This window comes from Ovis aries, chromosome 6 (genome assembly GCF_016772045.2).
Source record: "Ovis aries strain OAR_USU_Benz2616 breed Rambouillet chromosome 6, ARS-UI_Ramb_v3.0, whole genome shotgun sequence".
NCBI classification, from domain to species: domain Eukaryota; kingdom Metazoa; phylum Chordata; class Mammalia; order Artiodactyla; family Bovidae; genus Ovis; species Ovis aries.
Window position 1 is genome coordinate 10,850,339 of NC_056059.1, and position 26,405 is coordinate 10,876,743.

General features: G+C 36.4%; 1 protein-coding gene across 2 annotated transcripts in view; it reads left to right on the forward strand.

Moving 5' to 3' along the window:
- Positions 1-26,405, forward strand: part of LOC101112819 (N-deacetylase and N-sulfotransferase 4) — a 343,774-nt gene that overhangs the window by 24,873 nt on the left and 292,496 nt on the right. For both annotated transcript variants that reach the window (XM_027970794.3, XM_060417521.1), the window contains exon 2: positions 18,640-19,863. In XM_027970794.3, coding sequence (XP_027826595.2) covers positions 18,886-19,863 — 978 coding nt within the window. In that variant the 5' untranslated portion in view covers positions 18,640-18,885. The remainder of the gene's footprint in view (positions 1-18,639; positions 19,864-26,405) is intronic.

The following is a 26,405-nucleotide window of genomic DNA, read 5'->3' on the forward strand; positions in this document are numbered from 1 at the left end:
GACCCTGTATGCAAGACAGGAAAGAGACACAGATGTGTATAACGGACTTTTGATTCAGAGGGAGAGGGAGAGGGTGGGATGATTTGGGAGAATGACATTCTAACATGTATACTATCATGAATTGAATCGCCAGTCTATGTCTGACGCAGGATGCAGCATGCTTGGGGCTGGTGCATGGGGATGACAGAGGGATGTTGTGGGGAGGGAGGTGGGGGGGTTCATGTTTGGGAATGCATGTAAGAATTAAAGATTTTAAAATTTAAAAATTAAAAAAAAAAAAGTATTTTTAAAAGTCTTAAATAATGTTCTCATATCTTTTCAATGTCTGAAGGAAAAGTTACTTTCTTTCTCATCCTTGTAGCTTATAAGTGATTTATCTCCTTTTAATGTTTGTCAAATTTGTCAGCCTCTTGAAAAGAATCAGGTTTTAGATATTTTTACTGTATTTTTGGAGAAGGAATGGCAACCCACTCCTGTATTCTTGCCTGGAGAATCCCATGGACACAGGAGTCTGGTGGGGATACAGTCCATGGGGTCCCAAAGAGTCAGACACGACTGAGTGACTAAAACAAACATTGTATTTTATCTGATTTTCTTCAGCCCATTTTGTTATGTCTTTTCTTCTACCATCTTTGTTATTATTTTATTATTTTCTAGCTTCTTGAAGACTGTTTGCTCATACTTTTTATGTGTACCTGCTTCTAAGACTCTAAATTTGTCTATTATGATAGCTTAATACACAAATTTTCATATGTGTTATTTTGGATATAATTTGTAACATAAGTATATATTCATTTTTTCTTTGCTTTAAGTTATTTAGAATTATGTTTCTTAGATTTCTAATATATGAGAATTTTCTAGTTGTTTGTTATTAGTCTCTAGATTAATTACATCATAGTTATAGTACATTTCTATATGATATTTAGTTCTTTGAAATTTATTGAGACTTTCTTTAGGACTCAGTGTGATTAATTTTTGTAAATATCTATAAGAACAATATGCATTCTACAGCTGTTGACTATGATAGTTTAAGTATGTCTTTTAGATGAAATTTGTTAATTGTGTTTATTAGTATTCTTTAACCTTGCTAATCTTCTGTCTGATTTTTCAGTGAGTTCTTGGCATATGTCATAAATTCATTCTCTATAATTGGACTACATAGCTTGTAGTTCTGCTTATTTCTACTTTATATATTTGAGATCATGATATTAGATGCACATAAATTTAAATTTAATGACTTCTAGTGAACTGAACTTTTTACTGTTTTAAAGTGATCTCTGTATCTCTAGTAACTCTTTTGCCTTATATCTAAATTTCTGATATTTATATAGCTTTATTAGTTTTCTTTTAATTAAAATATTTCTGTGGAGAAAAGGGAACCCTCCTACACTGTTGGTGGGAATGCAAACTAGTACAGCCACTGTGGAGAACAGTGTGGAGATTCCTTAAAAAATTGCAAATAGAACTACCTTATGACCCAGCAATCCCACTGCTGGGCATACACACCGAGGAAACCAGAATTGAAAGAGACACATGTACCCCAATGTTCATCGCAGCACTGTTTATAATAGCCAGGACATGGAAACAACCTAGATGTCCATCAGCAGATGAATGGATAAGAAAGGTGTGGTACATATACACAATGGAGTATTACTCAGCCGTTAAAAGAATTCATTTGAATCAGTTCTGATGAGATGGATGAAACTGGAGCCGATTATACAGAGTGAAGTAAGCCAGAAAGAAAAACACCAATACAGTATACTAACACATATATATGGAATTTAGGAAGATGGCAATGATGACCCTGTATGCAAGACAGGAAAAAGACACAGATGTGTATAACGGACTTTTGGACTCAGAGGGAGAGGGAGAGGGTGGGATGATTTGGGAGAATGGCATTCTAACATGTATACTATCATGTAAGAATTGAATCGCCAGTCTATGTCTGACGCAGGGTGCAGCATGCTTGGGGCTGGTGCATGGGGATGACCCAGAGATGTTGTGGGGAGGGAGGTGGGAGGGGGGTTCATGTTTGGGAACGCATGTAAGAATTAAAGATTTTAAAATTTAAAAAATAAAAAACTAAAAAAAAAAAAAAACCCTACCAAAAATACATCAGTGATATGAAACTAAAAAAAAAAAATTAAAAAAATTAAAAATATATATATTTCTGATGTATCTTTTTTCAGATGTTTACTTTCACACATTCTTTCATGTGTCACTTTTAAATAACATATATTTGGATTTGTGAGCTTTTCCAAGTCAGTCTGTCAATCTTGTTCTTAAAAGATAATTTAGTTTATTTATATTTAATGTGATTATCAGGGCTTCCCTGGTGGCTCAGTGGTAAAAGAATCTGCCTGCAGTGCAAGAAACGCAGGAGATGAGGGTTTGATCCCTGGGTCAGGGAAGATCCCCTGGCGAAAGGCATGGCAAGCTACTCCAGTAATTTTGCCTGGAAAATCCCATGGACAGAGGAGTCTGATGGGCTATATCCCAGAGAGTCCAAAGTAGTTAGACACGGCTGAAGTGACTTAGCATGCAGTTTGATTAGTAACATAAACTGACCTAAATATTTTTTGTTTTGCATTAGTCACACCTGTTCAGGTTTTTTTTTTCCCCTCTTATTCTTTTTAATTAAATATTTTTTCTAGCACTTCTTTATTTCTCCTCTACTAGTTCTGGAGATATACATTCTATATTGGTTTCATTAGAAATCAAAATATGTGTACTTAACAATGTCTTAGGTCAGTTAATATCATGACCTTAATACAAGGTTCTTAGAACATTTTTACTCCATTTACTCCCTTCTGAGTTCTATTGGTTCTATTGATCTTATTTATTTCAATTGTCTCTGATTTTGTTTTCAGTCCCATGAAAATTTATTATCATTTCATATTTTAAGGTCATTTAGTTTAATTTATATTTTATCAATTATTTTATCTTCATTCTGTTCAACAATTTGAACTCTTCTTATGTTTAAAAAATTCATGATCATAGAAGTTCCAACTTCTTCACATTAGATATCAGATAATTATTTCCCAGCCTCTCTCAGCCAACTGAAAGTGTATAGAACAGATTCCCTATAGGTTAGGGTGTCTTCATCTGTATCCATGATCCAGAGACATCAATAGCAGCAGTTCATAGCGAACTGTCCAGATCTTAATCTTGACAGAGATGTTGCTGATTCTGCAATATTTGGTCTGTGGCCACTTTTCCAAAATGGACTTTTATGATTTGCATTGTGCATGCATGTGTATGTGTGGCCTTGGCTATGACTTGAGCTGAATGATGTGACTAAATCTAATTAAGAACTATTTTTAATTGCATTTTCAATCATCTTGATGTTCGCATTCCAATTATAGTTTGTAAACTATGTTACCATCTGATTCAATACTCATTTATGATATATTCTATGATACTGAACATCATTTCTTAGTCTCTATACTTTAACAAATTTTAATGACTAATTTATGGAAATAACTTTGGATAAGTCTCAAAACATGAGCAGAAACAAATTTTGTTCTATGTTTGTACATATTACTCAAGATGATTAATTTCATTGTATGGACAACCTCCTAATGATTCAATGTCTTTCAAATCATCAGCAACTATATACGAACGGGTATCTTTTACTGATTCTCAGCTAAATGATAAATTATAATGAAAACACATAATATAATTCTAAGATATAACTGGGATCACTAGAAGTTGGTATCTAGAAATCTTTTCAAATAAATCACAATTCCATTTTAAACAGAAATTGGGACCACAATTTTAAATTATTTTGAAAAAATTCTTATGTTTTATATTTCCACCTAGAACTGAAAAGTAAAGTAAATTGGGAGATGACCTAAATCATTATATTCACATTTCTCTTTTGTATTTAAGTTTTGATTACCATTTATCTTATGTTATTTACTTTTAAGATTATTAAAAAGAGGTAATCATTTAAGCAGATTCAAATCTTCAGAAATTGTGTTTTGGGGTCCAGTGGAATTATGGCACAAACAAGATTGAATAGTAGAGGAATGTAAAACTGAATGGTAACTCTATTTCACACAAAAAGTATAGCATTCTACCCATTTAAGAAATAAAATTTGTATATCCTAAAGAAAATGTTAGTTGGAAGCAAGATGTGGCAAAATATTTTTTATACATCTTTGAATTACAGACATTATAATTTTGTTCCCTTAAGTAAAAGATTTAGATCTTAAAAGTTTGCAAAAATTAGTAAGATGTTAAGAACAGGTGATATTTCATTTATCTTTATCTTGGGTACAACAGCAAAAAAATATATTTAATGAAAAAACAGAAATAAGAATTTGGAAATGTAATCATATAAGCAATATAATATTGGTTGTTTTTATTTCAAGTATGAATTAACTAAATGTATTTGGCATAGAAATGTGGCGTAACTGGTATTTTAATCTTAAGAATCACTGATGTTTCCCCAATGTCAACAGCAAAATGCTTGTCCTGAAAGCAGTTACCTGTGCACTCTGTAATCAGCTACTTAGCATTTCAGCTGTCAACAGAGAGGAAGTGCTGTGGTTCTATTTTTATAATAAAAGCAAGAACACATCGCCCTCTAGTGTTGAAAATGATAGAAGATTCAAGTTTAGAAGTAAGAAATAATACATTTTTAAAAAAATGTCTTATTTTTCCCTTTTCAAGTAAATGTAATATACTAATATTTAGGTTACATCTTGAATCCTAGGAAAACAAATGGCAAACATAACTGGTTAACTTATTTGTATGGCCGTGTTATAAAAAAAGGTTAACTAGATTGAGAATAAATTCTTAATATTTTACTTTTTAAATTATATTACATTTTATTATAGTTGTAAGCTTTATGAAGGATGAATTATAATGCTTTATCTCCTAGTATTATAGTAACTTTACTTGTGTTATAAAAATTAGTTGAAGTATTCTTTTAATTGTTAAAAATGTAACGAACACGTGGAAATAGAAAGATAAACAGCTAAGTTTCTTTAGGTTCCCAAGGACAAAATTGAAGCTCAGACTTTCTCTCCCAACCCACAGGTTTCTGGAGAAGATAGCATTTGAGTTATTCCTTGGGGTAGAGAAAAAAGTTAACATATGCAAAATGTGAAAAAGTTGTTGTTTCATACAAGTGACAAAGTCACTTTGCGTGACCAAACTCTAAGCAGGCTTCTGAACCTTCTCCCAGGTTCGCATTTTCTTGCAAAATCTAGTTTTAGCCAGAATCCTGATAACTCAATCTAATCAGACTCCCCACCCTCGATATTTGATCACTCTCAATGTCCAATCAGGTTCCTCATCCTCTACCATACCACAGACAAAGGCTGATAACCGTAGCCTGCCTTCAACAAGAATGCTGTTAGGTAGTTTTAGCTGAAATCTCCCTTACGTATAGTTTCCTTTTCGCAATTTTCCATCCACTGATCTCGACTCTGATCCTTGGCTATGAATTCTTGTGTGTGTGTGTGTGTGTGTGTGTGTGTGTGTGTGTGTGTGTGCCTAGTCTCATTTGACTCTTTGCAATCCCATGGACTGTAGCTCACCAGGTTCCTCTGTCCATGGAATTTTCCAGGCAAGAATACTGGTGTGAATTACCGTTTCCTACTTCAGAGGATCTTCCCCAACCAGGGATCGAAACTGCATCTATTGCATTGTCACGCAGATTCTTTACCACTGCACCACCTGGGAAGCCCAAATTCTTAGTTGCCCATACTGCATTTGGAGTTGAGCCCATCTCTCTGCCCATTGCAGTGGTGCCTATACCTGTCACAGCAGTCCTAAATAAAGTTGGCCTGGCCACTTTGAAGTGTCACTGAATAGTTTTTGCCAACAGGGTGGTCTACAATGTGCTGAGGATTCCATTCTGAATAAATTCACAGTCCCTGCTTCATGGAAATTCATGCATAATTAAATTGAAACTTATATAAACTAACTTTTGCAAGGCATGGGAGGGAGACTGATTTTCTTGACATGGGTTTATCTAAACTCAACTTTTAAAAGCGAAATAGAGCTGGTCAAACTTAGAAATAGGAAAAACAACATGGGTCATCCAGTACTGCAAATGATTCAAGATGTAAAGAGCAGGAATTACAAGATGAAAAATTTTGCAAGAGAAAACTTTCAGAAAGTTTGGCTCTAAAGGTGGAGAGAAAAATTAAGACAGTTGCTAGGGCTGGAGTGGGAGGGTAACTGTGATAGAAAATTATATGAAGATGAGAGTGATCCAGATTTGTGAAGAAAATTATATCTGTAAGGCAGCCATGAAATTAAAAGACACTTACTGCTTAGAAGGAAAGTTATGACCAATGTAGATAACATATTAAAAAGCAGAGACATTCCTTTGCCAACAAAGGTCCGTCTAGGCAAGGCTATGGTTTTTCCAGTGGTCATGTATGGATGTGAGAGTTGGACTGTGAAGAAAGCGGAGCACCGAAGAATTGATGCTTTTGAACTGTGGTGTTGGAGAAGACTCTTGTGAGTCCCTTGGACTGCAAGGAGATCTAACCAGTCCATCCTAAAGGAGATCAGTCTTGTGTATTCTTTGGAAGGACTGATGCTGAAGCTGAAACTCCAGTACTTTGGCCAACTCATGCAAAGAGTTGACTCATTGGAGAAGACTGATGCTGGGAGGGATTGGGGGCAGGAGAAGGGACGACAGAGGCTGAGATGGCATCACCAACTTGATGGACATGAGTTTGGGTAAACTCCAGGAGTTGGTGTTGGACAGGAAGGCCTGGCATGCTGCGGGACACGATTGAACAACTGAACTGAACTGAACTGAATCTTTCAAATAAACGCAGGCCAGGCAGATAGACTTGAGTTAGTGAACAAATGTTGGCAACTAAAGCCATTGAGATATTAAAATATTGTAATTACCAGACAATATATGCAAATGCTATTTATAATGAATTACTAAAATGATTATCGCCAGTTTTCAACTATATTCTCAGAAAAGAGAGGTTGACGTTCTAGAAAATAGGTAGGGGCAAAAGGAAAAATAATAACTTTGTAAGAGATATACATTTTCCACAGAACCAGGAAGCAAGTAAGCAAAGTGATTCTTACATTTGGGAAACATTGATGGGAGTTAGTTTGGTTTCCTGGGTAATGTTTCGTTAATGTATCCCTGAGTTTCTATTTTCTTTGTAGCATAAATTGGGCCTTCCCTGGTAGCTCAGCTGGTAAAGAATCTGCCTGCAATGCAGGAGACCCCGTTTCAATTCCTGGGTCGGGAAGATCCCCTGGAGAAGGGATAGGCTAAACACTCCAGTTTTCTTTGGCTTCCCTAGTGGCCCAGATGATAAAGAATTGGCTCTCAATGCAGGAGACCTGGATTTGATTCCTGGCTTGGGAAGATCCCCATGGAAAAGGAACCTGGCGGGCTACAGTTCATGGGGTCACAAATAGTTGGACAGGACTGAGTGACTAAGCACAATGTAAATTGAGGAATTAGGTGGTGAGTCTACTTGGCTTACAAAGTTACTGAAATCATCACAATATTATAAATTAGGGGAGTGGAATTGAAAAAAAAAAAGATGGGTATTAGAAGAATTTCTCAATCATGTTTCCCATTTATTATAACAACTTAAGCTATAATTTTAACTTAAAAGCTAAAATAAAAATTATGTTTCTTGTCTGATCACAACAATTTATAGAAGAGGAGCCTACTTTTGAGAGAAAATTAAGATTATATCTAAACAAACATACCATGACATCGTATTTCTTCACTCTTCTTTTGTAGCACCCATATAAATCGTTTAAATGGTGAGAAAATAAAGTGGAGACAGGAAATGGAAATGCTGTTACATTAGATTGGCTGATTAATGGCCCCCCTCTTCACATTTAATCCATTAGCACAAGTTTTAAATCCACTGTTTAAAAAAATAAATAAAGACATTAGAAATGAAAGGAAAATAGTAAAGAAAAGAAACTAAAAACAGATGAAAGCAAAAGTCAGGCAGGTGTGTTTATTTCTTTACTGATGAGATGATACAGAGCTGAATTTGAAGATACCTGACTACTTGAAAAATAGACTGTTTTTAATAAAATAATTCCTTTTTGGCTTTAGTTAACTGATCACTTAGCCCTAAGTTTCTTTTTTATTTGATTAAATTGAATTAATTTATTTTCATCTGTGCTGGGTCTTGTGCAATCTTTCTCTAGTGTCAGGGAGCAAGGGCTGCTCTCTAGTTGCAGTCGGTGTACTGACTTCTCATTGCAGCGGCTTCTCTTGTTGTGGAGCACAGGCTCCGGGCTTCAATAGTTACAGCTTGCAGGCTTTAGAGCACAAACTCAGTGGCAGTGGCGCCTGGGCCTAGTTGCCCTGCAGCACGTGGAATCTCTCCTGACCAGAGATCGAACCCACATCCCGTGCACTGGCAGGCGAATTCTCAACCTCTGGACCACCAGAGAAGTCCAAAAAAATAGTAGGCTCTTGATAAAAGTTGGTAGATTTTTGTGTTGAATGCATGTTGGATGAATGCCTTTGCTTCTTATCTTACAGAGAAAACAGGAGCATATCCAAAACTGAATTGATTTTTTGCCTTTCCAGTCCTAGTTTTATTTTAAGTGTCCGATTATAAATATTAGGGTTTCCATGGTGGCTCAGATTGTAAAGAATGTGCCTGCATTGCAGGAGATCCACATTTGATCCTTGGATCGGGAAGATCCCCTAGAGAAGGTAATGGCAACCCGCTACAGTATTCTTGCCTGGAGACCCCAAATATCGACAAAAATGAGACAGATGCCACAGATCTATCCAAAGTCATCCCAAGTTTCTAAGGGAGTTGTCTGGATTTTTGGAGCCTTTAGGAAAGATACAGGCATGCCAGAACTGTTTAATTCTATTTAATCCTGGACCATACTGGAGATATTATTAAAAGCAAAAATCATCATGAAATTTTGAATATAAATATGAAACAGAGTTTTACATAATGATTACTTACTCACCCCACTTGGTCACAGATAGCATTTCTGCTACTATATCTAGAAATCTGCTGTGGCAAATCCAAATAAGTATACACTTAATATTTTCCTTCTTCTCAAAGTTCCCATGTTTTTCTAATAAATAAAATAAATATAAATACATATTTGCAATTTGACTTTAATACAAATAGATTTTTCTTTTTGAAAAATTGTATTGTTTCTCTGCTTTAGAAAACAAGTCCTAGGAAAATGGTAAATAAGCACTATATATATATATATATATATATATATATATATATAGGAAAAGGTGAGAAATCACCTGACATTTGCTATTTACTGAGTTGCTTTCATAAGCTTTTGAAGTGTGAATGTGACTGATAGCTCAGAGCTATGTACCTAGTATAATATGATGTTACAATATAATACAGTGGTAGTAATAGTATCATTACATTTGAAATTACACTTTTAGGAGTTTTAGGTGATAAAAATGCACACTTTGAGGATTAAAGTAAGTGTATATCATTGAACTCAAGAAAATATGAGTTAGGTAATAGTCAACTGGTTATTTACAAGGGTAGAAAATATCTTTATTGTAGAAAAGGATAAAATAAACATGCTTCTTTGATTCTGATTAAATATAATCATTACTCATCACTTTGTACGTTCATCTGAAAAGTTATATATGAAGCTATGGTTGTTACCAAAAATAATGTCGTAATATTTTGTGTCCTGGATGCTGAAAAGAGTACCAAGTGACCAAAGTATGTGCTATCAATCAGTTCCTAGTCTCAAGTTTGGTTAAATCAATAATGGATACTTTCAGGAATCACTTGGAATCTTCAGCTAAAACCTCTGTGTTATTTATAAAATCAGGTTAAATAATTTGGATTAGCTGTTCCTTCTCAAGTAGTGTTACTCAAAACCTTTTGACCCTGACTCAGAATAGAAAATAATCTTACATCAGGATCCAGAACACTAATACACACACACACAACCCCCACACACAAGACACACACCCCCCCAACAACAAACATTTCTTAAAGCACTACTTACCTTTACCCCTGAAGTATATCTGTATTTCTATTCTGATCTATTTCATTTTTCTTTATATAGTGCTGACCTATACTTTGGAAAAAAAAAGAATATCTCTCTTGGAATATAATTACAAATTTTGGAATTCTCCCCTAGAGAGTGAAAGTACAATTAATAAATGTATTTGAATAAATTGTTAAATGTTTATATAACACAGTTTTTAATTAAAGACACTTCTGTATATGAAATATAAGTTGTTTATTATAATCTTAAGGGTCAAACAAAAATCTCACGAAACATGTAGAAATGAGGTATTTGATAAAATATGTTTCCCCCTCTATATATTATGAAAAGTCAAAAGGGATCAAATTATTGCAATTCTTATGTCATCACAACTTATAATACAGCTTCTTTTAAACTGATCTATTAATAATTCACTTCTAGACATTTTCTGCATTTGCACTAGATATTTTTAACTTTGAATATATGAATTTTTAAAGTTTAAATAAAACTTGCTGATATCTGAAATTACTTCATTATGGTAACTGCTAAGGTTTTGGTTTCATCTAACTTAATTTTGATTTTTCTTAACAAGTGCTATGTTGAGAAAATGGAACTCTAGCATCACAAATCATGATGTAGCTTAGTCTTTTCTGATACCCTCTAAATCTCAGTTTCTTCATTTAAAAATAGATTAATAATGGCTAAACAGGCCGATGAATGCCAAGAACGTAGAATAATGACTGGCAAACAGCAGCTTCTCGTGAAATGCCAGTAAATATTTTCTCCTTTTTTCAATTTCAGCTGAACTTTGAGTCTCTTTGAAGATCTCATCAGATCACCTTCAAGAAGGAAATAATCACGTGTATAATCATTGCTAATCCTAGACCCTAACTTACTTCTGAATTTCCTTCTTGCCAAAATTCACAGTGACTACAGTAGTACCTGCAGTCGCTTTGTTTACTGATTTCTCTGCTGCTACCAGAGATTAGTAAAAATTTACGATAATTGAGGACCTGTAGGGAAATGGATTTTGCAGACTGTATTTTAGAAAATCTATAAACACAGTGTGGAAATGAGTCAAACAGTGATGTAAAAATAGGTACACAGAACAGTAATTTCTTCATAATATCCAATTTTAAAAGAAGGAAATTCTGGTAGATATTTGGTAAATATTCCACTACTATTGATGTGATGTCACACTTGGAAGATTAGAAGTTTTAAAAAAAGGAGGAAAGAAAAGAACGAGAACAAAGAAAGCAGTACCTATAAACCTCCCCACCTTTTTTTCCCCTCACCAAAATATGTATAGGAATCACATAGCTGGATTGTTGCCAAAGTAATGAGAAGGTCTCCCTCTCCAAATTTTTAACAATAGACTTATTTGGAAATGTAAAAGGCAGATTTAGCAGAATTGGGATCAAAACCTATTTAATTTTCTTGGTGTGGTGCTTAAGGAAATAGTGCTTCGCAGATGCAATTACTCAGTTATCCACATGTGTCCATTCATATTGTAAGGAAAGCCCAACATCATGGTAGAAGGGAAAGCGGGCAGAGTGCCCCTGTGAGCCTGATTGTTGCTACCTGGCCTCAGATTAATCCTTCACAATGCATTGTATTAAGGTAAAATAAAATTTTAGCCTATCACCTAGACTCCTTCATAAAACACTCCATGTAATTCTGGATTTTTGGAGCAGCATTTTAATGACTTTACTATTATCCTTAAAAGAATATTAATTTTATATGAGTCATTTAACATATGTGTGTCTCTCAGTGTTCCTCAGGCATTGTCTTTTTTTTTTCCTTTTTAAGGGTCATGATACCAGATAGGTGTATAGAAAACCTACTTTTCCTCCTGTGTGTTTCTCTTTTACTCTAATAGTACCATCACACTTATAACACTTCTGATACAAGGTGTGTGAGGTTTTTATCCCCATACCAAGCAGTGCTTTGAGTGTGACACTCGCTGGGTATGTGTGCTCAGTCGCTTCAGTCATGTCCAACTCTTTGCGACCCTGTGGACTGTAGCCTGCCTTGCTCCTCTGTCCATAGAGATTCTCCAGGGAAGAATACTGGAGAGGGTTGCCATGACCTCCTACAGGGGATCTTCCCAACTCAGGGATGGAACCCACATCTCTTATGTCTCCTACATTGGCAGGGGCGTTCTTTACCACTAGCCGCATCTGGGAAGCCCAGGACACTAGCTAGTGTCCTACAATTCAAACTGGACTCTAACCGGAGTTAGCACAGACCCCATAGGTTAGGTAGGAATCAGTCCCATAAGACTGCTCCTCAACTCGGATCCAGTTACAAGTCCTGCCTCTGTCTACTTGGCTATACACCAGAGGTTCCCAGGACGCCCCCTCCTTGGCTTTGATTACTTGCTAGAACAACTGAGAGAACTCAAGGAAACACCTACTTAATTTTACTCATTTATTATGTAATAAATGATACAGTTGAAGAGCTAGATGAAGCGATACATAGGTGAGGGCTGCACGGTCCTGAGGGTGAAGCTGAATCTAACCTCCGTATCCTGACACTGAATCAAATCTCAGAGACAGAGTTTTGGGTGAAGTGGGAAAGAATAGCTTTATTGCTTTGCCAGGAAAAGTGAAGAGGGGTGTAGGGTACAGTGGGTTAATGTCCTCAAAACTGTGTGTCCTTACTTGGAGAGGGTCATGAGAAGTTTTACTGTAATGAGTGAGAATGTTTCCAAAGAGAGAGCGTGATCAGCTCATGGACATTCTTTTGACTGGTTGGTGGCGAGGCAAATAGGAGACAGCATCATCCGTCTAATGGTTCCAGTCAGTCTGGGGTCCACGTGCTTGTCGGCAGCATGACCTCATTACCCCTTAACTTCTCCCATCTGGTGGGGTTTTAGTACCTGCAAAAGAGTTTAAAGATAATCCATTGTATATCCATTGATATCCATTGATGTAGAACAGGGCCTTGCCCCAGGGTTGCACTACTGTTTCTCTTGATTTGTTTTCTCCATGGTTCTGCATCCCCTCCCTTCCTTAATTAACAACTGCTTGAGCCTGCCCATTGGAACTCAGGGAAAGTCATGGAGTCAAAATGAAGCCTATTTCTTCTAATCAAATAAATACACAAATGCTTTTGTGCCCAAGAGCTCCACAGGGTCCAGCTTGGTATTGCATCACTAGAACAAAAGACTCATATCACCCAGGAAATTACAAGGAATTTAGGAGTTCTGTGCCAGAACCTAGGGGGAGAGGTCAATATATATTGCTGGAGCTTGGGGTGGACCATCCCCTAATTTTCCAAAGTGGTGTATTGATTGAAAGTGTTAGTTGCTCAGTGGTGTCTGATTTTTTGTAACCCCATGGATTCTAGCTCGCCAGCCTCCTTTGTCCCTGGAATTCTCCAGGCAAGAATATTGGGATCTTCCCAACCCAAGGATCAAACCCAGGTCTCTGGCATTGAGGACAGATTCTTTACCGCTTGAGCCACAAGGGAAGCCCCAGATTAAGAATCTGACTGCCAATGCAGGAGACACAGGAGGCATGGGTTCAATCCCTGGAGTAGGAAATGGCAACTCATCCCAGTATTCCTACCTGGAAACTTCCATGGACAGAATCTTGGTTGGCTACAGTCTATGACACCACCCTTATGGCAGAAAGTGAAGAGGAGCTAAAAAGCCTCTTGATGAAAGTGAAAGAGGAGAGCGAAAAGGTTGCCTTAAAGCTCAACATTCAGAAAACGAAGATCATGGCATCCGGTCCCATCACTTCATGGGAAATAGATGGGGAAACAGTGGAAACAGTGTCAGACTTTATTTTTGGGGCTCCAAAATCACTGCAAACGGTGACTGTAGCTATGAAATTAAAAGATGCTTACTCCTTGGAAGAAAAGTTATGACCAACCTAGATAGTATATTCAAAAGCAGAGACATTAGTTTGCCAACTAAGGTCCGTCTAATCAAGGCTATGTTTTTTCCTGTGGTCATGTCTGGATGTGAGAGTTGGACTGTGAAGAAGGCTGAGTGCTGAAGAATTGATGCTTTTGAACTGTGGTGTTGGAGAAGACTCTTGAGAGTCCCTTGAACTGCAAGGAGATCCAACCAGTCCATTTTGAAAGAGATCAGCCCTGGGATTTCTTTGGAAGGAATGATGCTAAAGCTGAAACTCCAGTACTTTGGCCACCTCATGAGAAGAGTTGACTCATTGGAAAAAACTCTGATGCTGGGAGGGATTGGGGGCAGGAGGAGAAGGCGACGACCGAGGATGAGATGGCTGGATGGCATCATGGACTCAATGGACATGAGTCTGAGTGAACTCCAGGAGATGGTGATGAACAGGGAGGCCTGGCATGCTGTGATTCATGGGGTCGCAAAGAGTCGGACATGACTGAGCGACCGAACTGAACAGTCTGTGGAGTCACAAAGAGTTGGACACAACTGAGCATATTGATTTTTTGGAATTAAGTTACTTAAGAAATAACAGTGCAAGAACACTCTACCTCTCCAGTGTCTCCAGAAATTAGGAAGTAATCCCATGTGAAAGGTATCCTCCTTGCCCCAGGAGGTAGGGAGACATCCTTATCATCAGAGATTGGAAATTCAGGGTGGAGAAGGCTTTGTAAACTGCTTAAATTCTTCCCTAAATAGTACCCAAGACCGTTTCTTTGTCTTGTCAATTCTTCTCAAATGTATTGTTCTTTGCCTAAAAGCTGCATGCTTTGTTCACTTCTTAGGTCCTGTATCTATGAGACCTCCATACATGTGAAAGTAAATTTGATTTTCTCCTGCTTTTTTTTCCCCCATTTTAATGATTAGTCCAGCCAAAAGAACCAAGTGGGCTAAGTTGGAGATTTTTCCCCTTCCCAGATATATACACTTTGTTTCTTTAGCATCCCAAACAATACCATACCATTTCTTTACTCAGGCATAGAACATGAGTAAATTTCTTTGTTATATCATATTCTGTTGTCCAGCCTTCCTCACCTTAACTGGTGAATCTTTTCTATGGAAGAATGAACAAGTGGATTGAATGAGAAATATAACTCATTTGATAAACAGACACAGAAGTGCAGAATCAAACATACACACAGTGGTGGTAATATGCATCTATCATTCTTCTAACTCTGAACATATTAATGTTAAATAAATGTCACATTTGAATTTTATTCTTTTGGTTGGCAGATTCTGGTCCCATATGCTTTTTTATTTTGTTTTCTTTTTTACTATTGCATATTAGAATGAGCTGTTCTAATATGCAAAACTGACATCTCATCCTTTGTATATTCAAAAATAAATGCCACATTTTTGATGTCAGAATAGATAAGGATTTAACAAATATTAAGTTGTTACACACTTTGTTTCTTTTCAAATACCTGATTAAATGTTTTCTGAAAATACTAAGCAAACCATCCAAGTATATTAGATTTCTACTTTTGTGGGGTCATGCAAGGTGGAGGTGGGATTGCAACAGATTCCATTTCTGCAAGTAGGTTTTTTAATCAAATACTTGAATTTGGAGAAGTCTGGGAAAAATATGATAAAGACTGCATAATTTTCTTTGGCACATTTCAAATCTCTTTTAATGTTTATTTTATACAATTTAATTTGATTTTTATTTTTAGAATTTACCTTATGAACATTTTCAAACAAACATAAAAGTATATGGTAGACCATACCATAATTGTTTTATATCTTTTATATCAAACCTAATAAAATATCACTGTATTTTATTTCTTTTCAGTAAAATATAATTTAATTTGTTCAAAGGAGCAAAACTTTAAAACAATTGAAAGGTTCCAGGGGAATCAAATAGTCACTTAAAAATTATATTTGATAATAGCATATTAGTAAGTCATGGCATATGGTATTAATTTTCCTTTAAAGTGAATTTGAAATCAGTGGGAAGATTTTTTAAATTGGTTCACTCTTTCAAAGGGGAGAAATCATGTCTATTTATATATTTGGAATCTGAAAAATAAAAATGTTGGTAGAAATTTAAAATTTTTAAGTTCTTAACTTTTGAGATTGTTTAAATATTTTTCCAAAATCTGAGGCGTATTATTTTTCAACTTGTTGATATTTTTAATTTAAATTACTGAGTAGGGAAAAATGTATTTGAGAAGATAAAAACATAAAATGGAAGAAATTATATACTCAGATGTGTAATCATTTATTCTAACAATCTTCCAAAAATCTAATCTCTAATAATCTAGTAATAAATAATATGCATAATTATTGAGTTTATTCAAGTAAACAATTTTAAAAATAAACAAAAGATTTACAAAGATATGGAATGTACAGCTCATATTGTAAACAGGCTAATTTGTTCTCTAAGACATAGTACATCAATAATACACAACTTACAGTATACGTATCACAAATTAAAAACATAATAAAAACACAAAAATTATAATGGAAAATTATATCCAGTGTGGTGAAACAGTTTGGGAAAATTTTTTTTTAATGCTTTTTATGTATTATTTAAGGCAATGCCAAAGAATGCTCAAACTAGCGCACAGTTGCACTCATCTCACACTCTAGTGAAGTAATGCTCCAAATTCTCCAAGACACGCTTCAGCAATACGTGAACCGTGAACTTCCAGATGCTCAAGCTGGTTTTAGAAAAGGCAGAAGAACCAGAGATCAAATTGCCCACATCCACTGGATCATGGAAAAAGCCAGAGAGTTCCAGAAAAACATCTATTTCTGCTTTATTGACTATGCCAAAGCCTTTGACTGTGTGGATCACAGTAAACTGTGGAAAATTTGGAAAGAGATGGGAATACCAGACCACCTGACCTGCCTCTTGAGAAACATATATGCAGGTCAGGAAGCAATAGTTAGAACTGGACATGGAACAACAGACTGGTTCCAAATAGGAAAAGGAATCCGTCAAGGCTGTACATTGTCCCCCTGCTTATTTAACTTATATGCAAAGTACATCATGGGAAACGCTGGGCTGGAAGAAGCACAAGCTGGAATCAAGATTGCCAGGAGAAATATCAATAACCTCAGATATGCAGATGACACCACCCTTATGGCAGAAAGTGAAGAGGAGCTAAAAGCCTCTTGATGAAAGTGAAAGAGGAGAGCGAAAAAGTTGGCTTAAAACTCAACATTCAGGAAATGAAGATCATGGCATCTGGTCCCATCACTTCATGGGAAATAGATGGGGAAACAGTGGAAACAGTGGCAGACTTTAGTTTTGGGGGCTCCAAAATCACTGCAGATGGTGACTGCAGCCATGAAATTAAAAGATGCTTACTCCTTGGAAAGAAAGTTATGACCAACCTAGATAGCATATTTAAAAGCAGAAACATTACTTTGCCAACAAAGGTCCATGTAGTCAAGGCTATGGTTTTTCCTGTGGTCATGTACGGATGGGAGAGTTGGACTGTGAAGAAAGCTGAGCACTGAAGAACTGATGCTTTTGAACTGTGGTGTTGGAGAAGACTCTTGAAAGTCCCTTGGACTGCAAGGAGATCCAACCAGTCCATTCTGAAGGAGATCAGCCCTGGGATTTCTTTGGAAGGAATGATGCTAAAGCTGAAACTCCAATATTTTGGCCACCTCATGCGAAGGATTGACTCATTGGAAAAGACCCTGATGCTGGGAGGGATTAGAGGCAGGAGGAGAAGGGGATGACAAAGGATGAGATGGCTGGATGGCATCACCGACTCAATGGACATGGGTTTAGGGTGGACTCTGGGAGTTTGTGATGGACAGGGATGCCTGGCGTGCTGTGATTCATGGGGTCACAAAGAGTCAGACACGACTGAGCAATTGAACTGAACTGAACTGATGTATTATATTTCTTTTGAATGATAGAAAGCAATTTGTTGGATAAAAGTTAATAATGGAAAACAATTTTAATTCTGATAACAGATACCCACCAAATTTAGGAATATGCTCTGAGAAAAGTATGTCACGGTGTTTCTTCTCATCTAGAAAATGCTTCTGGGCTCTTTTTCATTAGAAAGCTCTGAAGATCCTGTTCCCATTTTGTTCTTTGTCCCGTAGCTTCTCTGTCACTTTTCTTCTAATAATGGAGAAAAAGAAATACTTTATTTTGGTTGTTTTGCTGAAGAGGGCCAAGGGTCTCCCTATATCTTCAGAAAAGAATATTTCTAAAGTGAAAATCCCATAATTACTGTTTATTTGAGACAAAATCATTCTCTCACTTTATAATACATATACCTAAGTACATACTTAAGGGCATGCTCCAGTGCTCTAAACCCATGCAGATACATGATTTCCTAATTCTATAAGTATATAGTGTTTACCAGAAAGTTGCATGGTATGACCCGTTATACACTAAAGCTTTTTTCTTACCATTTTTTTTTGAGATGACTAGTTTGAAAAATGATCTCAATCTGTGTTTCTATATATTGATATGTGGCAATCAAATAGGTAAAATTAAATAGGGTTTTATATTGTTGAGGACATGAAAAATCAACTGCAATCTATGTAGTAAAATAAATATGGTTTTGGCAAAATCAAATAGGGTTTTATATTGTTGAGGACATCAAAAATCAACTACAATCTATATAGTAAAATCTAGGCTATTAATATTTTAACATATCAACACACTAAAATTATCTTTGTTATGTATATTTCTTATGTATCAGCATAGGTATACACACAAATACTTAGATTACTATTTTTGTGTTAGTCATCATATTTTTTCTCTTTTTCAGGTAATGTTTCAAGGACTCTACAGCAATCTTTGGTATTGGACATATTCAAAATCTCTTCAACTTTTTCTTTCCTGGTTCACTATTCTACTACTTTAACTTGCTTGAGATCCCATCACGCATTTTACATGGTTTGCAATGGTTACATGAACATTTGGGAAGTGGCACTTGTACCATCTCATACTTTATTCATGATGGCACTTTAGGAAAGTAGTTTGGAAAAAGCTTCCAAAGCCGCATTTCAAAAAAATGAATCTTATTGTGAAGCTTCGGAGAAGTTTTCGAACATTGATTGTTCTCTTAGCTACCTTTTGCTTGGTGAGCATTGTCGTCTCTGCCTATTTCCTCTACTCTGGCTATAAACAGGAAATGACACTTATTGAGACTACTGCAGCAGCAGGATGTACTGATGTTAAAATCCTACCTTACCGGTCAATGGAGCTGAAGACAGTTAAACCTATTGATACATCCAAAACTGACCCTATTGTCCTCCTGTTTGTGGAGAGCCAATACTCTCAACTTGGGCAAGATATCATTGCTATCTTGGAGTCCAGCCGATTTCAGCACCACATGGTCATTGCCCCTGGCAAGGGAGATATACCTCCTCTCACAGACAATGGCAAAGGGAAATATATTTTAGTTATTTATGAAAATATTCTGAAGTATGTCAGCATGGACTCATGGAATCGAGAGCTCTTAGAAAAATACTGTGTGGAATACAGTGTTAGTATAATTGGTTTTCATAAAGCCAATGAAAATAGCTCACCAAGTACACAATTAAAAGGTTTTCCATTAAACCTTTTCAATAATCTAGCTCTAAAGGACTGTTTCATCAACCCTCATTCTCCTTTGCTGCATATTACCAAAGCCCCCAAGGTTGAGAAAGGTCCTCTTCCTGGGGAAGACTGGACAATTTTCCAATATAATCATTCAACCTACCAGCCTGTGCTTTTAACTGAATTACAGACAGAAAAATCCCTTTCGTCCTTGTCCAGCAAACAACTCTATGCGACGGTGATTCAGGATCTGGGTCTGCATGATGGAATTCAGCGAGTTCTTTTTGGCAACAACTTAAACTTTTGGCTGCACAAGCTCATCTTCATAGATGCCATCTCCTTCCTGTCAGGGAAGAGGCTGACCTTGTCATTGGACAGGTATATCCTTGTGGACATTGACGATATCTTTGTTGGGAAGGAAGGAACGAGGATGAATGTCAAAGATGTGAAGGTAAGAACATTTATAAATAGCATCATTATTTTTCTTTCACTAACTCTGTGGTATTGATAAAATACCATTTTGAATATTTTAGATTCCAAATTACTCAAAAATTTAAAATGCAATAAGTCTGAGAGAAAGTAAACATTAAAAAAAAAATAAACCTTGAACTAAACCTTAACCATTCCTCCATTCCTTACACACTCCTGAATGCTTCTGAGGGGCATAAAACTCAAATACCCCAAAGTTTCTTTGATCTTAATCACTTGATCTCTTAGGCTTTGCCTGTTGGAGCTAGTACCCCATAGAACAGCCTTCTTTACTCCACACATGTTGCAGTTTGTAGCAATGAGATGAATACAGTCATGAAAATCCATCACTGGATGGATTCTCCCGCCCTACGTGGGTTTGACAAAGGTGCTTGAAATATAGGATAGAGAAGCAGTCCGAGTCTTCTCTATAACAAGTAAGCTTAGCACTTGCCTATATGAAGTGTTCATATACTTGTAAATATAGATATCAAGAAAAATAGTTTTATAGGGAATGTGGTATTAAACTTAGCTTCAGGAGGCTACCCTCTATTATCACATCACTTTAGGTAACAATGTTACTGGGAGTACTTCTAAATTATGATCAAGTTGACTGCAGTATAACAAATTCACCCTGTGATTGCTATCAGATAAAGAAAAAGCCAAATATATTTTACTGGTTTGGGCAAGTAATTCTGAGAAAAATTCCTTTTTTTTTATTATCTTGATTCAATATTCTCACTTGTGCCTATCTTGTTTTATATATAATTAAATTCATTCTGTGAGCAAATGATTTTAGCAAACATAAACAAAAATAATAGGGCACAGCTTAGAATAATAAACTAACTAGAGATTGTTAAGATCATGTCATCTTTTTTTGAATTTCTGCTATTAGGCGTTTTATCCTTCAAAGATGAAACCTCAATACTACTTCAAAATAACAGCTTTTCTATCCATCCTAATACTTTATGACCATTATAATGAAATATCTCACTTTGGACATTGTTATAAAGAGATTAAGTGATCCTTCTTGAATCCTAGCTAGATTTTCTGTTTTGGGTTTGTTTTTTTTTTTTACATTTTGAGTCTTTACTATGTCTTTTAGTTAGTATAAATTCTACTTTTATTTTAATTTTAAAATCATAAACTTAAGGCAAGTTCATGTCGTGCAAATAGTTTTCTGAGTGATTCCTTTTCTGAAATCCTGAAAACATTTTCCTAATTTTAATCTAATAAGCTATATGAATTGAAAAACTTCTTTATAACTCTTAACAAATTTTTCAGCTCTAATTCAACTATATCACTTATTCTCAATAGAAAAACAGATAGCTGTTTACCACTGCTCATATAATTTTCAAGGATTACTGATGACTTTTTGAGAGACATAACCCCAAACAAAATAACAGAACACTGAAATTTGACAAAGTCTGGACAATGCCATAGGCAGATAATCATATAGTGTGTATAACTGTGCATTTGTTTACTATTTTTATATCCTACATACACATACACTCACACTCACAGGTGCCCAGGGTAAGTGTCACTTTGAAGAAAATCCTCTTTTTTGCCTCTTTGGGTGTTGTATCTGGTTCTCTCTCAGAACTATTAATCGAAGAATATCAGAAACTTGATTGGGACTGAAGTAACATGTTGGGTTACTTATCAGTCAATAAGGAAATGCTGTCTTTCAATATAAAAGTGATACTTTTACTCTTGGGCATTTGATTTCTTCTTTGACTGTTATCTTTTGGGTAAAAATGATTTTGTGGCGAATAATCTCGAACTGTCCATAGAAAAGCTCTGCATTCTCCCAGTACTTTGTCCTCTTGTTCCTTTTCTGGCAGTATAACATTTCATTGCACACTATTATGTGAGGAGAAGTCCATTCTCCCTGAAAATCTCTGAATTTTCCAGAGCGAGGGTATTGGATGGCTGGTGAGATTTTTCTGTATTATTCCAAATTAGAGAGTAGAGCTCTTCTGTTCCTCCACAGGACAGTTTGAGGAAAGCTGGAGGGTTTCGTTTGAAAACTGTTGGTTATGTGTGTGATAGGAGCCTCCCCAGCCACTCTCACAATTAGACTAGGGCATAAAGCTGGGAGTAATTAAGAGCAAATTCAAACACAGCCTTGTCTGTAGCACCACCTCACTCTATGGACAAAAAATATATTAGCATATTATTATTTGAGCCATTTTTCTCATTTTGAGATAGAGATTCTGGATCAAACTGCTGAAGAGTTACTATTTTTATGGCATAGAATTTGGTGCAGTGAAAACAATCAGGTTTTTCGGTCTATATTCTTTATACTAAATGGTTCTGCCAGATAAACTACATAAACTAGGTAAACTACAGTATATCTAGTTGTTTTTTTTTAGAAATTTGCATTTCATTGTGTCCTTATCTGACCAAAGTCACTGCTGTTGCTGCTGCTGCTGCTGCTGCTGCTAAGTCACCTCAGTCACTGAGACAGAAATTAACATGTCCTTTTCTAAGGCAAGCAAAATCAAGCTAAGACAGTTAGAGTAACTGTCATCTGATTGTTAATAAAATTTCATCTAAAAACTACAAAGCTCAAGATATCAGATAAATTTAATGTATAGAAACTTCCAGAAACTGATTGTATTTCTAAAGATTGTGAAATATTACCTATGGATGAAGTCAGAAAATATTGTCATGGTTTGTTTGTGTATGGTCCTCAAGGCAATCACAAAGCACTTCCTGTAAATCTAAAGCACTCTTAGCATGCTGACCTTAGGCTTTAGAGGATGATGTCTTATACACTTGAGCTTATTATTTCTTGCTTCTGTTTAGTTTCACTGAACCTGGGTCTCCTGCATTTCAGGCAGACTCTACCATCTGAGCCATCAGGAAAGCCCTTAATTATATGTAGATAATATTCATTACCAAAGTGATATCAGTTAGATAATAATGCAGATTTTAGAGAAAGGTAAAATAATAAAGGGCCATTCTGATTATTAAATATTTAATTTTCAGTCTTCTTGCAGCCCACTAACCGATTTCTATGAATAATATTTTATCCTTGGTTATAACACTTGATATAATCATAGAAGGGCTTCCCAGATGGCACTGGTGGTAAAGAACCGGTCTGCCAGTGCAGGAGATGTAAGAGATGTGGGTTTGATCCCTTGGTTGGGAAGATCCCCTGGAGGAGGGCATGGCAACCCACTCCAGTATCCTTGCCAGAAGAATCCCATGGACAGAGGAGCCTGGAGGGCTATAGTCCATTGGATTGCAAAGAGTCAGACAAGTGAAGTGAAATGAAGTGAAAGTTGCTCAGTCCTGTCTGACTCTTTGCGACCCCATGGGCTATACAGTCCATGGATTTCTCCAGCCCAGAATACTGGAATGGGTAGCCTTTCCCTTCTCCAGGGTATCTTCCAAACCCAGGGATTGGACCCAGGTCTCCTGCATTGCAGGCAGATTCTTTTCTAGCTGAGCCACAAGGGATGCCCAAGAATACTGTAGGGGGTAGTCTATCCCTTCTCTAGCAGATATTCTTGACCCAGGAATCAAACCCAGATCTCCTGCATTGCAGGTGGGTTCTTTACCAACTGAGCTATCAGGGAAGCCCAGATAAAACTAAAGCAAATTAGCGCACACACATACCCATAGAAATTTGAGAGAATTGAGAAGATATGTTCTTTTTTCATAGTTTCCTTAAGACAGAATAATTGCTCTTTCTTGATGCAGGTTTTTAAAATCATGAACATGTTGAATATAGGCTTTCACACTGGCAACAAAATGAAACTTATTATTGATGCTACCAATAGTTCTGTTGCTTTCATCAATTCTGTTGACCTGACATTATTTTCTCTGTTGGCAAACAAACCTCATTATTAGCGTTTTTATATGTCTTTACATTTATTGAGAAAATACATCCATTTAGTCACTGAGTATTTACTGTATAGAAGTTCTAAGTTCAGTCATGTCTAACTCTTTGCTACCCCATGGACTGCAGCACACCAGGCCTCCCTGTCCATCACCAACTCAATAGAGCTCATGTCTATTGAGTTACTGATGCCATCCAACCATCTCATCCTCTGTCGCCCACTTCTCCCGCTTTCGGTCTTTCCGCGCATCAGGGTCTTTCCCAATGAGTCAGTTGGTCTCAGGCGGCCAAAATATTGGAATTTCACCTTCAGCATCAGTCTTTCCAATGAATGTTCAGGACTGATTTCCTTTAGGATTGACTGGTTGGATCTCCTTGCAGTCCAAGGGACTCTCAAGAGTCTTCTCCAACACCACAGTTCAAAAGCATCAATTCTTTGGCGCTCAGCTTTCTTGATAGCCCAACTCTCACACCCATACATGGCTACTGGAGTATATTTAAGAAATTATCTGCCTGAGAAATCCAAATTTATTTTAAAGTCATATGTGATCCAGCTCAATTTACCTTTACAACACATTTATTCTGGCTACTTCTCAATATACACTATTTGTTAGGCTAGTCCACTGTCTCTTCCTCTGCTGTGGATTGCTTATGTTTAGTTTTCACCTCTTTTCACAGTTTCTAAGCCTTGACTAAAATACTTTCTTTGAATCTACCCATATTTCAAAAGCTATCTCAAGTGCAGCTTCTCTTTTTTACATAATTATTATTTTTTGTTTGATGAATTAATTCATTTGGCTGTGCTAGATCTTCGTTGCTGGCTCTTCTGTTGTGGCAAGTGGGGGCTGCTCTGTAGTTGTGGTGCGTGGGCTTCTCACTCCAATGCCGCTCTTGCTGTGCAGCACAGGCTCCAGGGCACCTGGGCTTCAGGAGTTGTGGCAGGCAGGCTCAGTAGTGGCAGCTCCCAGGCTCTAGAGCACAGGCTTAAGAGGCGTGGCGCACAGGCTTAGTTGTTCCCTGGCATGTGGGATCCTCTCAGACTGGGATCAAACTCCTGTCCCCTACATTGGCAGGTGGGTTTTTTTTTACCACTGAGCCACCAGGAAAGTCCCTCAAGTTCCACTTCCTTTGAGAAGGTGACACATGGTCCAACGACCCCAGCAGACGGTGACCTTAAGCTGAAACTGAGTCCCTGAATAACCAACTATCCTTAACTGTCACTTAGCACTTTTGTGTACATGAGTCAACTCCAAAATTAGGTGGTGAAGCAATTTTTCTGATACATCTAATTATGTCCCAACATACATAACAGGAAACCTTAGACATAATATAAAAATATTATACTGACAATTATTATACTGTTTTTTAACTGATAAGTACAGAATTAATTAGTCTCAGAACTGACTTACTATTTAAGACCTTAAAAAACAATAATTTCAGGATAGATATGAGCTTTGTCTCTAAACAAGTTATATGTATATTTTTAATGAGAGACAAAACTAGTGGGAAAAAAACCTCTGTTGTAAACCTGAAGTCCAAAATAAGTGGTTAATAGGCTGATTCATTTTACTTTTTCCCCCACATAATGCTTTTAATCTGTACCTAGACTGTTGTTAACGTTTTATCCAGATAAAGCAATTTACTAATGTCTTAAATTAGATTTTTTACACATTTAAATGACTATATATTTCCTACATTGAAAACCCTATGTTCAAAGATTTATAACACAAAGGTAATAAATTGTGCAAATTAAATGCCTAAAATGGAGAAGTTAAATTAATAGATATAAAGGAACCACTTAATAGAGGGTCTTGAAGTTCAGGGAAATGAGTTTTGATTAGTTCCAATACCTACTTGAAAACCCTCTTTCAATAAGAAAATGACCTCATAAAAGTATTTGAGGTTTCCATTATTAATGTAAATATCTAAATAAAATCCTAGTTCAAACTTTTGTAAGAATTACCATGTTTAATAGAAGGCAGATTACCATGAGCAGGAAAGAAGACATCTATCCTAGAATTTGAAACTTTTGTTATTGCTTTTAGTAAGGGTTAGATGAGATGCAGAAAAAAAAAATCCCATGATACCTAAAGAAGTGATGTAAGAAAATAGAAAATTATTGATGCTATAAACATCTACACAGATTATGAGGGGGCTACATTGGTAATTGAAAAGATTTGCTTACTAACATTCAACTAACATTGAAATGGGTTTGTTATATTTGACAAATTAATAGAAAAGCATTTTTAAAAGAATCCTTGATATCTTTGGAGTCACAATTATAAAGAGGAGGCTGAAAGAAAATGTTAGTATGTGGTAGATGGAATCCAGATATGATACATCATCAGGCAGTATAAATTTAGCAAAGGAGAACAGTCTAGGCAGCAGGAACTGGGTGGATGGCCCGTCGGAATCAAGCAAGCATCATTTCAAAGTTCCTGGGCAGTTTCTAGGCAGATGAGTCAGTGTGCACTCAGCAAGTGTAGCATCAGACCTAGGCAGTGGCTCAGGCAGATCAGGGCAGGCAGTTCTCAAGATACTTCATGGCAAGAATGAGTGGGTCAGGGTTTGTGGGCATGTCTTCTTTCTGAAAAAAGAAAAAAAAACACATAGGCCTGGGCATAGAGGAAGCATGGGGTTTGACATCATGGAGTTTAGCAGAGAGCATGACAGAG